Genomic DNA, 17,200 nt, shown 5'->3' with positions numbered 1-17,200 from the left:
TTCAATGCAGGAGATCAAAGGGAAATGAGGGAATTTCCAATAAGAATCCGGGACTGCGGGCTGAACTGTTAAAATCGGGATTGTCCCACGAAAACTGGGACAGTTGGGAGCAGGGGGGTCCGGACCACGGGGTCCACTGTACCTTAGTGCTGTACCTTAGGTGCGGTGCAGTCAGGGCCAGAAGGGGGTGGAGGGACTGGTACACGCCGGACCCTCTCAAAGGATTTTTCTGCAGGGGGGCCCGATGTGAATAAGTTACACCACTGACCCCTACTGTTTCTAAAATGTGGCAACCCAAGTCTGCAAAGGACAGACAGATATTGAATAGAACTGATTATTCACAGACTGATTATTTTCAAGGAAACGTTTCTCCATTCTGCTGAAGATGACAGCGGGATGATGTCATAGGTCTGTCGGGTGATGACATCACGGCGTTACAATGGTTCCAGAACAAGGGGGGTCTCTGTGGTGTGTGAGTGGGGTGCCCAGAAGCTCCTTGCTGTAAATAAGCCGTGTATATCTGGGTGCTAATTCTATGGTTGTGCCAGGAGAGGGAGATGCGCCATCGGCCCATACAAACCACTCAGTACCAATGTTTCCATCAGAACCCGCCCGGGGCTCTTACCTTTAAACATTGATACAAACCTTCCCAGTAACAAATGATTTATTTGCCTCCGCAAACCCCCTCTGCCTGTCATTCTATCACTTATGTGACCTTTATTCCTACGCGGATCGGATGGCAGTGCCTGCAATAACATGGCCGCCCGTGCCAGGCTCCTTCTATCTGCACTCAGGAGAGAATCAAAAGATGCCCAGGAAAAATATAGGGGTTACAGAACAAGGGCACCCACGTTTATATGAGGTGTCCCCACCCCCCTTCTGAATGAGTCCACCCACACTCCCCCAATTCTGCCCATTTGCCCCTATTTCTTCCCTGCTCTTTGGTTGCTAGGACATGCCCAGCTAAAACCGATCTGCTCCTGATTGGCAAGGGCATCAACAGCCAGAGATGTGGGCAACCAACCCTGCTACTCTTCATTTGGTGTGGGCTAGTGGGGGCTATGAGTTGGGGGGGGCTCTGCAGGCCATGTATGATACACATGGTTTCCCTTGTCCTGGAATCTGCCCATTTTGAGGAATACTTGTATAGCAGGGCAGCAGACGGGGCTGTGCCTTTAGGCAATAATTAGCATTGTGTTATACAGTAGCCCCCTCAGGTGGCAATATCCCATAATAGCCCTTCCTGCTTGGCTGACTAGTCCCATAGCAGTGCATGGAAGCAATTAGATCTCCTTCTCTTAAGGGAAATAAACTTCTACAGTGTCACAGCTCCTCTACTGCAATATATTCCCCTAAGCTCTCGGCTATCAGTCCCGTAACCCCGGCTGGAGATCAGAAGGGCCTCCTAGTTTAGCCATCGCTACATGTTCAGCATATAATTTGCTAGCGTGTTAACCAGAAATAGCCCCAAACTGGATTTATAGTGACAGTTTTCTCCTAAACCATCTCAATTGCTTCAGGGGTCTCCAGTGACAAATAATAATCTCTGCTCCAGCTATGGTGCACTACAGAGCAAAGACAGATAGAGCTCCCTCCCATGATGAGGGCAAGGTACTACAAGTCAATAGAATGCATTTTTTTTTATAGCCTGACTATTACAATCATTGGGGGTCATTCACAAATGCACCAAGTGGGGGGGGGGGGGGGGGGGGGGGCCTCTCAATGGGGAACATATTTTGATGCAATTCATTAAGGTACTCGCATCAATATACACCCCCTTGCACATGTAAGCTGAATGGGGCCAGGGTAAATGGGTGGGGAATGGGTGGGCTAGGCAGGAAAATAGGCGGGGCAGAGGTGGGTCTGTGACTATAAAGGCTGATTGGCAGGGATGAAGGTGAGGGATTTAGAGAGTATTACAAACTTATTGGCTTGTATCAAGTCAAGCAATTAAAAAAAAACCCCAAACCCCCCAGAAATCTGTTCAACTTTACACAACCTATGTTGTAAAATGGGAATGGTATTTAGGAGGTGTGGTCACAAAAATGGGCGTGGTCAAAATGTTCAACACAGTACGCATGTGTTTCTTTTTGTCCCTCTGCATTTTTCAAATGTTGGGAAGTATGCCCCCCAGTGTGGGCAGCCTAGCACTACAGGGGGCTCTATTAGCCCACACCTCTGGTGGTGGAAGCAATTTTGGGGTGATAGATGCCCTTTAAATACCTTTTGGTTGAGATCAAGTGTAGTATCTGTTCTTGATATGGGCGGTCCCTGTACGGAAGAAAATCCCCTATGGATGGACAGAGAAACCCTTCTCTCTGGCCAATGAGCTGGACGCTAACAGAGCCTGAGCAATTTTTTCCGCCCCATGTAGGGTTGCCATGTAGGGTTGCCATGTAGGGTTGCCATGTAGGGTTGCAGGTGTGACGTTACTGGGTGGAGCAGAGACGTCACGGGGGCAGGCTGCGCGATTGTCTATTGGCCAATCACTGTGTCAATCTTCGAGAATCCAGCCCGGTTTTCCAAACTGGGAAAACCGGGCAGGCAGTTTTGACCTGGACAGCCCTACCGAAAACCAGGCTGTCCGGGTCAAAACCGGACAAGTGGCAATCCTGGCCTCGCACACCCGGGGTGCCATAAGATCACAGTGATTGGAGGCACCAATGATCATGGCATTTTATTCTTACACGCTTTTAGCGCCACATGTTCTTTTACCCCAGACCCTTTGGAACTGGGACTAATAGAACTTTTGTATATGTTTTTATTCTAAGGATCTAGTGCAATATACACTTATGGGTCTGCACGATGGTCCCGGGAGGGATGTGTAGCTATTAGGCTCCTTTCCCCCCCAAAATTTGGCCCCGCTGTGGGTGCACAAGGCTGGAGACCCTTTCGGCGGGGGGGGGGGGGGGGCGATGGAAGCCTGAACCCAAAAAGCTTCGGTTGGAGGGCATGGAAAAGGGAACTGTTCCAAAATTATTACATTACAAATCATGAAAAGGCTGCATATTTTTTAATTGATGTATATTGCAAACTTGCTAGAAATTATATTTACTTTTCAAACATTTGGGTGGAGTTCCCCTTTAAAAGGAACATTGCTCATGCTAAAGACAATTTGCAGTAGGATTTATATCTGGTTGCTAGGATGCCACTTACTGTAGCAACCAGGCAGTAGTTTAAGTAACAGAATGGAGGAGGAATAGGAAACAGTCAAATAGAATTATAAGAAATAATACAAGTTGCCACTATTTAGGTGCTGCACCCATAGGCTAAACACTTCCTATTACTTTGAGGTGCATCTTTATGGGTTCCACTAAATATCCTTTGGGGGTCCCGCTGCTCCCGGGGGCCCAGGTAAATTGCTGCCTATTATTTGTGTTTTCTGAATAATTTGCATTTCTTTTCTACCTCTCACTGTGAAGGGCCATATCCACACCCGCCAACCTTTTTATTCTACTTATCTTTCTGCTTTTATTTATTGCCCAGTCTGTCCTTCTACTATTACTACTACTGAGTAGTTGCTAGGTACAGCTGGCCATAACATCCAGATATTTGGCTAAATTCCTAAATGAAGAACTGCAGAACAAGACACTGTATTCAGCAAGCTGCCAGGAGAGGGCGCTGTGCCACAATTAAAGCTTCACAGCAAATGTATGGGCAGGGGCTATGGGGGAAGTCAGGCAGCCACAATAAGCACAGTGTGGTGTGGGAGATAAAAGAAACATTATATTGTATAATATTGTATATATTGTAGACATTGATATTCTGAGACTATTTGCAGTTGGTCTCCATTTTTTGTTTGTTGTGGTTTTTCAGTTATTTAGCGTTTCATTCAGCAGGTCTCCAGTTTGACATTTCAGCAGCTATCTGGTTGCTAGGATTTTACTTACCCTAGCAACCAGGCAGTGGTTTGAATGAGGAACTGGAAGATGAATAGGAGAGGGTCTAAATAGAAGGATAGATAATAAAAATGAACAATTGTGACCAATAGTTTTTTTTGGCTGTTGGGTCAGTGACCCCTTTTTAAATTGGATAGAGGTAGAAAAGGAATGCAAATAATTAAAAAAAACTAAAGAAAATAATGAAGACCAATTGGAAAGTTGCTAGGAATTGGACATTCTATAACACACATTAATAGGTTAACATCAAAGTGGACCACCCCTTTAAGACCTATGACATTATAAGACCCCGACCAACCAATCAGCAGTCTGTTTGGCCGATACACATTAGTAGAATGAATACTAATTTATCTGAAATCCAACTCCTTAGAATTGCCCTGCCCCCCCATACCCCATCCCACAGCAGGGTTGGTGGGCACCATAACTGTGAGATAGGGGGGCTGCACAGTTTTTCCTTAAGGACTCCAATGGCAGCACGACCCGACTATAACTGAAGATAGCAGGGATGTAATAAGAGGGAAGGGGCCCTGGGCAATTATAGTTACCCCCCAGCTGGTATTTTCCAGGCCCTGCTGGTATATCATGCAATGTATTTGCCTGTGGAATCTGATCAGCTATTATCCTGGCTTTTGCTCAAAAAAACCAAGTGGGGGAGCTTTAGCCTATAGGATAAACCCATGGAAATGGGATTTTTTTAGGAGCCTTAAGGAATTTGTTCCCAGAATCCCTTTGGTCTATTTACATACATATGAGTCTCCTCAACCCTATTGACTCGCCTGTAAATTTGTAATACCCTATGAATCCCTGACCCTCTCCACTGGTGGATAACCCCTTATAAGGCCACACCCACCTGTACTCCGCCCATTTCCCCACCCACTCCACATAGGGTTGCCACCTGTGCCATTGTTTAAAGTGGTGTGAGTCGGTGACATCATCACGTAAACCACCAACGTCATCTTGTGATGACGTTGCGTGTCACGTGATAAAGTCAGGGGCGGAGTTATTACATCCGTTGGATGCAATTCTAAAGGTTTGGGTGGAGTGACCTGGAGAGCCTGATATTTTATGGCTCCAAACCGGACAGGTGGCAACCCTAACTCCACCCATTTCCTCCCCCCATATAATGCCCCCACCTGCTCCCCCCGACCCAAAGGCCTTTATAATAGTAAAATAATGGTGGCAACAATATGGGCAATGAAAAAGGGTTTGATCGGACCTGGAAATTCCTGATGTATATGCTAAAATGACCACCACTTCAGGGTGGGACTGGGGTGTGCGGGGCCCACCGGGGTTACTACCCTGGGGGCCCCCACGTGCTCACCCACTGCCAGCCCCTAACCCCCCACAAACACACCTAATACTTACTTTGATGTAATTGGGGGAGGAAGGGCAGCTGGGGAGCGATGAGGGAGAGTAGGGGGGGATCGGGTATGGACATACGGGGCCCACTGGGTTTTTTCCCAATGTCCCACCGGCCCAGTCCAACCCTGAATCACTTTATGATTTTTTTAAACCTCTAAGGGACCTGTGTGATGCTGGGGGCCTGTGGCAAAAACCAGCCCTGAAACACAAGGGAACCGTATGAGCTTGGGGGGCTTCTGTCCCACTGCTAGCCGAGAAACCCCCCGGCTGCTGTTTTTCTACTTATCAGCTCTGTGGGGGGAACAGCAAACGATACAAAAGCATCATCTGAGTAAACAATAGTGACCCGACAGGTCTCAGCTGCACCGGGACCAGCAACAGGCGCAACAGCTGAGCTCTGTGGGTTTGATGGGGTCATTGTAGTAGGCTTCATGTGTTCAAGGGAACACAACTCTGTATTTCCTATGAGACTGTGCACATTATGTCGCAAGTTGCTTTCCACCTAATTCTGCGCTTGTCTGAGCCCCAGTCTGAGCCCAGCGTGTGTCCCTGCTTTGCCCTGTGCTGGAATGAATGAAAGATTAACTGCAGGGGAACATGGGCAAAAACACCAATGTGTAAGACGCCTATTGAATACAGCACAGCCAAACGGACTAGGGTGTACGAAGCCCACCAGGGCTGCTACCTCAGGGGCCCCCACACCCCCTCTGGGTCCCTCCCTGCGTGCACCTTATACTTAGAGTGGCCCTGGGGCCAAACGATCAAATTAGAACGCCGATAATAGGCGCAATCGTTTTGGGGACCGCATCAGCTCGTTGATCCAACTAATTTTTCTAACCTGCCCCATCAATATCTGGCCAATTTCAGGCCAGATATTGGTCGGGCAGACCTCTTGTTAGTGCCCCTACACGGGCCAATAAGCTGCCAAATTGGTCTAAAGGACTGATATCGGCAGCTACAATCGGCCCGTGTATGGGGACTTTTACTTTTGCCGCAACTGGGGAGGGAAGGCAGTGGGGGAGCGATGGTGGAGGGCAGGCAGGGATCGGTTCTGGGTCAGTGGGGTGGCCTGGGTTTTTTCCCGGTGTTCCGCTGGCCCAGTCTGACTCTGCAGCCAAACACATGGGGCACCTGAGGCAAATTCTTTTACATGCAGGGCAGGATGCAAGCGCAAAAGCATGGCTGACGGCCTCCATTTGTGGCACTTTGCCCATCACATAGCAAATGACTCTAATAAGTAGAAAGCAGATTCATTACTAAACTCATGAGACAATTCTCCTCCATATTTTGTCAGAAATACTCAATTCCCTCACTGGAGATTCTTTTGGAGGGCATTTTATTTTGGGGTACTTTTATGGAGGGCAAAACTAAGCAGGGAAGCACCCTAAAATGACTATTGCACCACTGGTCTTGTCTTCCACACTGTAATGCAGTATCCCAGGCAGGGTCAGACTGGGGAAAAAACCCGGTGGGCCCCACAGACCCGATCCTTCCACCCCAGATCGCACCTAGGTAAGGATCAGATATGTACGCTTAGAAGGAGGGGTGGGGGAGCCCCTGGGTTGGAAGCCCTGCTGGGCCTTGCACACCCCACTCCGACCCTGTTCTCGGGGTACAAATCAATTCTTGGGTGAAGATTTTGCTGCTAAATAACAATTTTCCTTTATTTTCTGCTCAGGGAAATGTAAAGAAGACTTTTGGGGCTTATTATACAGAACCTACATCACGTTTTCCTTTAGAGAATAGAGCTTGAACATCTGCTTTATTTTAGGGTATGAAAATGAGTTTATTTATCAATTTCAAATATTTTGCAGAAATGACAGGGATATGTACTTCCCATTGTTTCCCAGGATAACGTGTAACAAACCCGTGATAATGAGCCGTCGCTCACATTCCAGCCTGTAGCAGAGTATGTGCCCCTTTCCCTACCTTTTGTTGCCCATCCCTTCTCCCTGTGTGTCTCAGCTCACCCCTGCTGAATATGGTAAGTTCCTGCCTAGTTACTATTCTTTGCACAAGGAGATGATAGCTGGGGGTGGCCAGTGTACAGGGGGGGGTGAGAGAAGGATGGGGGGGAGTAAAATGCTGAAGCCAAGTTATGTCACATATCAAGAGGGGAGGCAGCTGTCAGTGCCACTTTTGGAGCACCAGAGGGGGGGCATTCGGAACGGTGGGGGCTCATTTGAGAGCTCAGCGGGACTGCAGGGTCTCTTTTGCAGGAGAGAGGTTGAAGGGGAGAGGGAGAAGATCTGGGGGATGTCCAAGGTCTCCTACCATGCAAGACCTGAAGAAGAATTGAAGCCACCTGGATACAGGTTAGAAAGCGAAGGCCCTGTATGTAATAAAGAGTGCCACCATCTGTAACCCAAGCTGTAATGCCCACTCTCACCAGTGCCACTGTCTCCTCCTCATAATCTCTCCCTGTGCAGAGAATAGTGAGAAACAGGTGAAGTGCTTGGGTTCCCATCTTGCATTCCCCACGCTTACAACTTTATTCCCCCACTGTGACCGGGACTTCTGCTGGGACACAGCTCTACCCCTGACTGCAGGGAAAGGCAACACGGACTCCCTACCCCGAGGGTTCAAACATCATCACCCCAAACAGCAGTTTTATACAAAGAATTCACCATGCATCGTGCCTATGGGAGGAGGAACCTGGCCCGGAATGAAGAGGAAGCCCCTGTCTCCCCAACTCAAACGTTTAGGTCTCCACCAAGCCCAGGCATTCCCCCAAAACACCCCAAGTTGGCGGCTGAACCTGGGCAGCCCTCTCCCCCTCAGTTTGTCCGGAAGCTGAAAAATGCTGCTATAGGCACAGGCTGTGACATCTGCCTAAAGGTGGCAGTGGCAGGGCACCCGCTGCCAACCCTAAACTGGTACAAGAACCAGGAACGCATCCAACCCGGAGGAGAGGAATATGGGACACTATGCATCAGGGACAGCAGGATGGAAGATGCTGGAGTGTACACCTGCGTGGCCCAGAATCCCCTGGGGGAGGCTATTACCTCTGCTGTGCTGGCAATCATTGAATTAGAAGGTAATTACAAGTCTTGGGCACTTGGCCATGGTGGGGCGGCATCACAACACGGGCAATGTAACTGGCACCTTCTTCAGGGCTCTTTAAAATTTGGCAAATACAAATGCTAGGAATGGGCCAGAGGCCTCAGTGCCCTTTACTAACTTATGGGACTGCCTGTGCTTGATCTACAACACCTAGGTTCTGGGAGCTGTAGTTCAACAACAGATACTATTTGATGTTGTGTTCTGCATTGTTTGACTTTATTGTGTCTGGGGGTTGTTGTGCTTGTTCGGCCTTTTGCTGTTGTGCACAAAAAAATGCAGTGTGACTGACTACATGAAATGAAATGGAATGCTCTCAGCTTGCTGATAATCTTATAAAGTTGTTAAAAAGTTGAATTTTGGCCACCGAGGGCGGGGCTGAGAATTCTAAGCAGCGAATCAGGCTTGGGATACTAAGTGTGTTCAGTAGGATGACCAGTCAATGTCCGGTTGGAATGAGAGTTTGGGGGTAATAGGCGGCTCAGCCTGTTACATAACTATTGTGCATGGATATATTATTGATTTTATTAGATATCAGTTGGGTTAGTACCTAATGGACTAGTTTCAATGGTAGAAATGGGTCCAGTGGGGGATGAGACTGGAAGGATTTGGTAGATTATGTCTCAATTTTCCATTTATTTTGGGTTCTTCTCATTTGTAGATGTCAAACTTGTTAAAATGAATGTATGCATGGCCGGACTTGGCTCGTAAGACACCGGGGAAAAACCTGGTGGGCCCAGTTGACCCAGACCCGATCCCTGCCTGCCCTCCCCCATCAATCACCCGCTGCCCTGCCCCCCCCCCCCCGATGCACCTGGGTGAGCAAGCGGCCGGTGGGGGCCCCTGGGGTAGCAGCCTTAGTGGGTCTCACACACTAATACAATATCGCTAATGTAAAGTATATCTTTATAAACAGTGTGTAGTGATGTCATCAGTTATAATCAGTGCTTAGTGATGTAATTTCTGTCACATGACTGACTTGTGCATTATAATAAATAACGTACCCACTAGTGAAAAATATGAAGATATTAGAAGTCACTTTGGAGTTTCATGACCTGTATAACAGCACACGGCCTTCGGCCTCATGGTCCTGGAACACCTCACTGACTTATAATATCCTTATATTTTAGAGTAGGGGGTATTTTATTCACTTTATAATACAAAAGAACCATGAATAATATTTAATATATAAAAAACCTTATAAACAACGCTTAGTGATCTCATCAGTTATAATTAGTGCTTTGTGATGTTATTGTTTCATGACTCAATGAAACTTGTGTATTATGAGAAATATAATTACTATAAATATATATATTAGATATATATATATAATATACAGTTTGTATATGGGAAATGGTGCTTAGTGATGTCATCACTTATAATTGGAGCTTAATGATGTCATTTCTGTCACATGACTCACTTAAGCTTGTATATTATAATAAATAATGTACCCCCTGTTGTAAAAAATGAGGATATTACAAGTCACCTCGGAGTTCCATGCCCTCTATAAAAGCACGAGGCCTTCTGCCTTTTATATGGTCATGGAACTCCTTGGTGACTTATAATAATATTTTACAATAGGGGGCACTTTATTCACTATATTATATATAATTAGTGGCTTCATGTCTCCTTATATGTTACAATAGGGGGTATATTATGCTCTCCCTATCTATATACAGTATAAATAGACACACTTGTTGCTTTTCACACCCAACCTTACTTATAGGCGTCGCTCACTTTCACTTGATTTGCCATAAGATCCCAGCTGAACTCGCTGCACCATCTGACAGTCACACCCGCTGGGATGTACGGTGACACTTACACACATATCTGGAACCAAAGGAGCTAAATATGAATTGGTGCTGTGTCGGTCGGACCCTGTTCCACGGGTGGAATTGCTGCAAAGTGGGTGATAGGATGTACAGTGAGAGTGATGCCGCTTGCAGCTGGCACATTGCTCGGTGACACGGATGGTATTGGAAACACGAGGCATTCAGACATAGATTGAAATGCATTTGTCAGGGCAGATTGGGTTTCCTAAACCTCCGGCGCACTGTACCTAATGGAGAAGAAATCTCCTAGAATGTCCCCACTGTGCGGTGTGTTGTTACACTGCTGCTGATTGGCCGGCTTCCATCTCCTGATTGCCCTCGACCTTAGATAAACACATTTCAATACATGGGAAATCAGAAGGTAGGCAGGTACCGGCCCTCCAAAAATAACTCCAGATTGTACACCAACCCCCCCATACATAGATACCAACCCCCCATACATACCAACCCCCCATACATACATACCAATACATAGATAAAGCTGCTCGCTGGGGGCTGCCCCTGCTTGTATCAATAGTCAGCACCTTCTTGTCTTGGCTATGAGGCTGTTAATATCCCCCTAACCCCTGAAATAAGGTCAGTATGTGATTGTTGGGTATTTGGCATTCCTCCCATACTGTCATCTAACTAATTCCCAGCCCAGCAACCCCCAAACCTGCCTTAATTTATAACCACTGTGTTATGCAGTTATATACAGAGCTTTATGGCATAGCATTCTGTCACAGTGGCACAGATCCTATCTGATCCCCCCCATTGTAAGCAGCAGTCCTGCCCTGCTTTATGGCTGAGATTCTAGCTCTCTGTATAACAGAGCATTCTGTCACAGTGGCACAGATCCTATCCCCCCCATTGTAAGCAGCAGTCCTGCCCTGCTTTATGGCTGAGATTCTAGCTATCTGTATAACAGAGCATTCTGTCACAGTGGCACAGATCCTATCTGATCCCCCCATTGTAAGCAGCAGTCCTGCCCTGCTTTATGGCTGAGATTCTAGCTATCTGTATAACAGAGCATTCTGTCACAGTGGCACAGATCCTATCTGATCTCCCCCCATTGTAAGCAGCAGTCCTGCCCTGCTTTATGGCTGAGATTCTAGCTATCTGTATAACAGAGCATTCTGTCACAGTGGCACAGATCCTATCTGATCCCTCAGTGTAAGCCACACCCTCGTGCTGAGTGGAGGTGCTGTGAGGGAGCTCCTGTGAGGTGAACTTTCCCCGGGCCCTGTAAGGGTCTGGGGGGCTGTTTGTTTCCCGGTTTTGGGGCTTAAAAAGAAAAACAAAAAAAAAAAACTGATTTCTTTATTGTCGTGGAAAATGAAAAGAAGATTTTCTCTTCGTGTGAGGAATGAAAAGAAAGCTGTTGTTTCTGGAAGGAAAGGCTCAAGCCAGAAAATGGCGGCAGAAAGTGAAGTAAGTAAAGCTAAGCCCAAGAGAAAGAAGGTGGGAGGAAGGGAAGATAGTGGAAGCAGCATGGAGGAGGAGGATATGAATGAATCCTTTTCACAAACAATATCAGAAGATTTGGAAAGAACTCCAGTTTTGTTGCCTGATGAGCCTGACCCACAAACAAGCATGTCCCCCCCCCTGAGTATGCCTCCCATCCCTATGTCTGGCTCTGAAACCCCTCAAAGTGCCACCAATAGTCAGTTGTGTGAGACCCCTGCGCAATTATCCTCCAGTAACCTGTTGGGGGGTGACAGTGTGGAACCTGAGACCCCCGGGAGGAGCGGGGAGTTTGGTGCAAGTAAAGTAATGGCAGCTGGGAGAGCAGAGAGATCCAGCAATGTGCCTGCGGGGCCTGTCTGTGTGGAGCTAAAGCATCGGGAGGCTAGCAGTGCATGCTGGGAGTTGTGTCCTGCGGAGGGCACGCATAATGCTGATGTGGCTGCTGAAAATGCTGCTAATTGCGCCTGTGAGAATCTGGCTATGGCGGTGGCAGAGGGGGCTTTGGACTGTGCAGAGGAGCCTGGAGTGGAGGTGGGGGAAGGGGGCTTTGGGCAGGTGAGCAAGGACTGTGTTACTGCTGGGAATCCAACTGCTACTATAGCGAAAGCTAAAATGTCTTATTCTGCTGCTGTGGCTTCTACTGGTGGGGCCACTATTCCTGCTGATCCACTCACTGCTACTGACTCACTTTCTGCTGCTGATAATAATGTTATTTCTGCTGATTTAAAGACTGTTTGTGCTGCTGCTAAAGAGACATTTTCAGCCTGTATAGAGACTGTTACTGCTGTGAGTAAAGAGACTGATACTAATTGTGCTAACGAGGCACTTGCTGCTGGAGAAAATCCTGACCCTATGGTGATTGCTAAAGCTCTAAGGACTGTGAACTTTCTTAAAGACAAAAAGAGAGCTTTGGAGAGGGATATTGAGAGGGGGATTGCTAACATTAAGTTTGCTAAAGGGGAAGCTAGAGCTTTAGGAATAAGAAAGCTTGCTATAATAAATAAAGAGTTGGAGGAGGCTGATGGGGAAATTGAGCAAACTATGCTGTTAATTAAACCCTGGGAAGAGGTGTTTAAAAACAGAACTCGTTTTGATGAAATGCAACAGGCTGGTAAAGGGGGGAAATCATTTGAAGCAATGTATATGGATTTTGTGCTTAGGGGGGAGGAGGAGGGAACAGGGAAAGGGCAATCTGCTGTTATGTCTGTACCTAAACCCTCTGATGTCCCCTCTGTTTCTAACCCCCCTACCTCTAATCCCCCTACCTCTAATCCCCCTACCTCTAACCCCCCTACCTCTAACCCCCCTACCTCTAATCCCCCTACCTCCAACCCTTCTAACCCCCCTACCTCTAACCCCCCTACCTCTAATCCCCCTACCTCTAATCCCCCTACCTCTAACCCCCCTACCTCTAACCCCCCTACCTCTAATCCCCCTACCTCCAACCCTTCTAACCCCATTGTTTCTGCAAGTTCTGTGGATAATGGGAATAATATGCTGGTAACTCCTGATAATGTTTTGGGTAAAGCAAATAAAGTGGCAAATCCTACTAAGTCAATGGAAATGTCAAATGCAGGGGGAGAGGATCAAGGAAGTAAAGGGTTTTGGGAAAAAAGAAGATTTTTTGCAAGACAACAAGAGACTCTTTTTGATGGGCCTGTGTTTAAAAGGATAAATGTAGTTAAGATTAAATGGGATGGGGAGAAGGAAAAGATGCCAGGCAGTAGGTATATCTGCAAGAATTTGATAAAGGAGTCAATGGGTTTTACACCTTCTGATGTTAATGCCTTTATAACAGTGTCCGATGTGGAATTTGAAGTAAGTTTTAAATTACCACAAGGTTTGGATAGATTTTGGAGTCTCTATCAGGAGAAGGGAAGATCCCCAGAGTGGGAAGGTTTCAGGGCCATACCTGTTTCAAAGCCAGAAGTTAAGAACGTCACTGTCATTTTTAAAAATGAATCAATTCCCCCGGAAGATGTTTTGGTCTGGCTTAAGCGCCAATGTAAGGTCCTGGCGCCACTGACAAGGTTATATAATGAGGAGGGTTTCTGGATTGTGGGATGGAAAGTACAAGTGAGATTGGATGTATCTAATAATGTTACCAAGCATCTCCCAAACTCTTTCTTTATCGGGAAGGAGAGGGGTGTTTGTTTTTATCCGGGACAACCCAAGCAGTGTTTCAAGTGTGGTTCAAAGCGTCATCTGGCCAATGATTGCACTCTCAAAGTTTGTGCATTATGTGGGGCTCAGGGGCATGTTAGTAAGGAATGCAATAAGGTAAGGTGCAACCTTTGTAATGATTTGGGACATACGCACCGGGAATGCCCAGAAGCCTGGCACAATATTGTGAGGGAATGCCCTAGAATCGAAAAAGAGTTTTTTCAGGAGGATGTACCCAGGGTGGAGGTGGGTGTATGTGAGGAAATCACTAACAGGAAGGAAGGTGGGGAAGTTTTGTCCCAGACTATTGAGAAGGATGGGGGAGAAGGGATAAGAAGGGAAGTGGAGGTTGAGAAAGAAGGATGGGAGGAGGTAGGAAGGAAAACAAGGAAGATGGTAGGCAAGATGGTTTTCCAAACAAATATTGAAACCTCTAATAGGTTTGAACTCCCTGATGGGAAATCTTGGGGGGATATGGCTGAGGAAGAAGAGGAAGAGTTAAGCAGGTTGGAGGATGAAGAGAGGGAGCATGGGAAAGAAACAGGGAAGAAGCAGAAAAAGAAGAAGGGAAAAAGGAAATCCAAGGCTTCTTTGCCTCTTGTGACAGAAGAAATGAATTGTGAAATTGAAGAACAGGTCCCTTCCCATGTAGAAATGGAGATAACTGAGGATCAGGGGAAGAAAAGGAAAGGTCGGATAGAAAGTGATGAGGAAAGGGAATCTATAGATGGAAATGGGTTTTTTGAGAAAGACAGTGGCCCTTCAAGTGGATTAGGGAAGCCTCAGTATAAAAGATTTGGAGAGGGGAAGGAGGGTAGGCTGGCTAAATCTCCAAAATGTCAAAACAATTGATTCATTTTTGTACTATCAACGTGTGTAGTATAAAGAACCATAAAACAAGGGCTGAAGTTTTATGATTTTTTAGGGAAATCTAATTTTGATGTTCTTTTCTTACAAGAAACAAGGTTAACTGATGGGACAGAAATGTTTAATGCTAAAAGAGAATGGCAGTTTGGACCCTCTTTTTGGTCTATTGCAGAGGAATCTGCAGGGGGGGTGGGAATTCTTTTTAAAGGTCATTTTGATCTTAAAATCAAACGTTTTTTGGAGATCAGAATAGGACGCTGTATACTCCTAGATGTTCATTTTCAGGGTGAGACGTTTAGGCTGATTAACGTTTATGGGCCACATACGATAGCAGAGAGGAAAGAACTGTTGGGCGAAATTAAACCTTTTTTGTGTGTTTCTTGTCCTGTCATTCTGGCTGGGGATTTTAATGAAGTCCTGAAGCCGGGTGACAGGACAGGTAAATATAATAAATATGAAGGGGCCTTTTTGTCTAATATTATCAGGCAGGCGGGGCTGGTGGATGTGGCGACCTGGAATGGGAGGAAGGGTGTCCATACTTATTTTTGTGCAAACCGTAGTAGTCGCATAGATTTGGTTTTTGTTAAAGAGAGAGATACTTTTTCAGATGTAAAAGAAACGTTGGTAGATTTCTCAGACCATTTAATGGTGTCCTTTAAATATGGGATGTCAGAACTCCCGAGAAGGGGTAGAGGGTTGTGGAGACTTGGATTTGAGTCATTGAAGGAAGCTGCAAGGAATGGCTCTTTTAGGAGTTTTTTTGAGGCCCAGTGGTCGAAGCTGGACTTCTTTGATTCAATCCAACAGTGGTGGGAGGGTACGAAAGAAGAAATCCGAACCTTCTTCACAAAACTATCTGTTAAAAGGGAGGGTATAAGATCTAGAACATACCAGTCTCTGAGAAAGAAGTTGGAAACCTTAATTTCGGCCGGGGTGGTGGGGGAGAAAATTGCCCAGTTGAAAACTCTGATGAAGCAGCATCAGTACAGTCGCCAGGACTCTATGGTTCTGGAAAGGGATTTTGGGGCAAAAAACTCCCCGGACCCTTTCCAGAACTGTAGAGAGACCTTTAAGAAAAAGCAGGTGACTGGCCTTATTGATTCTGAGGGAAGTTTGCAGAAATCCAGGGAGGGTATCCTCAGAGTTGTAAGGTCGTACTATGCCGGCTTGTTCAGACGTAAGGCTTTGGAGAGGGAAAGGACTGAAAGCTTCTTAAGGGCGACCCCAGGACCTGATACAGCTAATTTGGATTTCTCCCCTTTGACAGCAGATATTGGGGAAGAGGAGGTGGAGGGTGCGATTGATAAGTTAAACAACAAGAAAGCTCCTGGGCCTGATGGGCTTACAGCAGAATTCTATAAGACCTTTAAGGAGCTGTTAGTCCCGGTGTTAACAAAGATCTTTAATGGATGTCTGGGGAGTGGGTTGTGTGAGTCAATGAGGTGCTCTGCCCTGATTCTGCTGTCAAAGGGGAAGGATGATGAGAGGATTGAGAACTGGAGGCCGATTGCCCTTCTCAACTCCGATAGAAAGATTCTGGCAAAGATCCTTTTTTCCCGGTTAATTTTATTTTCTGGCACTTTATTATCGTCCTGTCAGTTCTGCACGGTGAAGGGGCGGAGCATCTTTGGGGCGATCCTTACTATAAGGGAAGCCTTGGAGTCATGCAAAGCTCATGGTTGGGGTAAGTATCTGTTGTCTCTGGATCAGACAAAAGCTTTTGATAATGTTAACCATGATTATCTATGGGCTGTTTTGTCTAAATACGGCATCCCGGGCAGATTCATTAGTTGGATTAAAGTTTTGTATGAAGGGGCAAAAAGCTTCCCATTGATTAACGGTTGGCAAGGTGAAGACTTTGAGGTTGGGGCCGGGGTGCGGCAGGGCTGCCCTCTGAGTCCTCTTCTCTATGTATTCGCTCTGGATCCCTTCCTGAGGATGCTGGAGAGGAAAGGCTTGGAGGGGGTCTGTGTGCCCGGCGGGCAGCCCCTCAGGTTTGTTGCCTATGCGGATGATGTGTCAGTGATCGTTTCTAAGCAGGCGGAGGTTGAAGTGGTCACTGATTGTATCAGAAGTTACTCGGGGGCCTCTGGCTCCTCTGTCAATCGGGAAAAGTCAGAAGCTTTTTGGGTTCTAGAAGGGGAACCAGCTTTTCAGGTTGGTAATTTCCCAGTAGCCCCAGAGCAGGTAAAAATCTTGGGAGTTAAATTCGGGAGGAATGATAATGGTCTGTTAAATTGGGAAGAGAAACTGGATGCTGGTTTGGCAAAAGTTCAGCGCTGGAAATCTTGGAAGCTGACCTATAGAGAAAGGGTTAATTTGATCAAGACTTTTCTGATCCCGTTGTTTCTTTTTGTTGCCTATGTGTTTCCCCTGCCAGAATCTCTCTCTGCTCGGCTCTACAGTCTGTTCTTTCAGATGCTCTGGGGGAGCAGACTGAACCCAGTAAAAAGAGGGGTCACATTCCTGCAGAGAAAAGAGGGGGGGTTAGGGATGGTTTGTCCAATCGCGTTCTTTGGCACCATTTTCCTGAAATTTAATTTTGGGAATCTGGGCCAAAGGACGTGTTCT

General features: G+C 46.6%; 1 protein-coding gene across 2 annotated transcripts in view; it reads left to right on the top strand.

The window, feature by feature from the left end:
* Window positions 1–7,445: 7,445 nt before the first annotated feature.
* The window catches only part of speg (striated muscle enriched protein kinase), a 169,542-nt gene continuing 159,787 nt past the window's right edge, over window positions 7,446–17,200 (top strand). For both annotated transcript variants that reach the window (XM_031892844.1, XM_031892843.1), the window contains exon 1: window positions 7,446–8,298. In XM_031892844.1, the coding sequence (XP_031748704.1) occupies window positions 7,890–8,298 (409 nt within the window). In that variant the 5' untranslated portion in view covers window positions 7,446–7,889. The remainder of the gene's footprint in view (window positions 8,299–17,200) is intronic.

The sequence above is a fragment of the Xenopus tropicalis genome, chromosome 9, assembly GCF_000004195.4.
Source record: "Xenopus tropicalis strain Nigerian chromosome 9, UCB_Xtro_10.0, whole genome shotgun sequence".
Lineage (NCBI taxonomy): Eukaryota > Metazoa > Chordata > Amphibia > Anura > Pipidae > Xenopus > Xenopus tropicalis.
The sequence above is the reverse complement of the archived record's forward strand: the minus strand, read 5'-3'. Positions and strand labels throughout refer to the sequence as shown.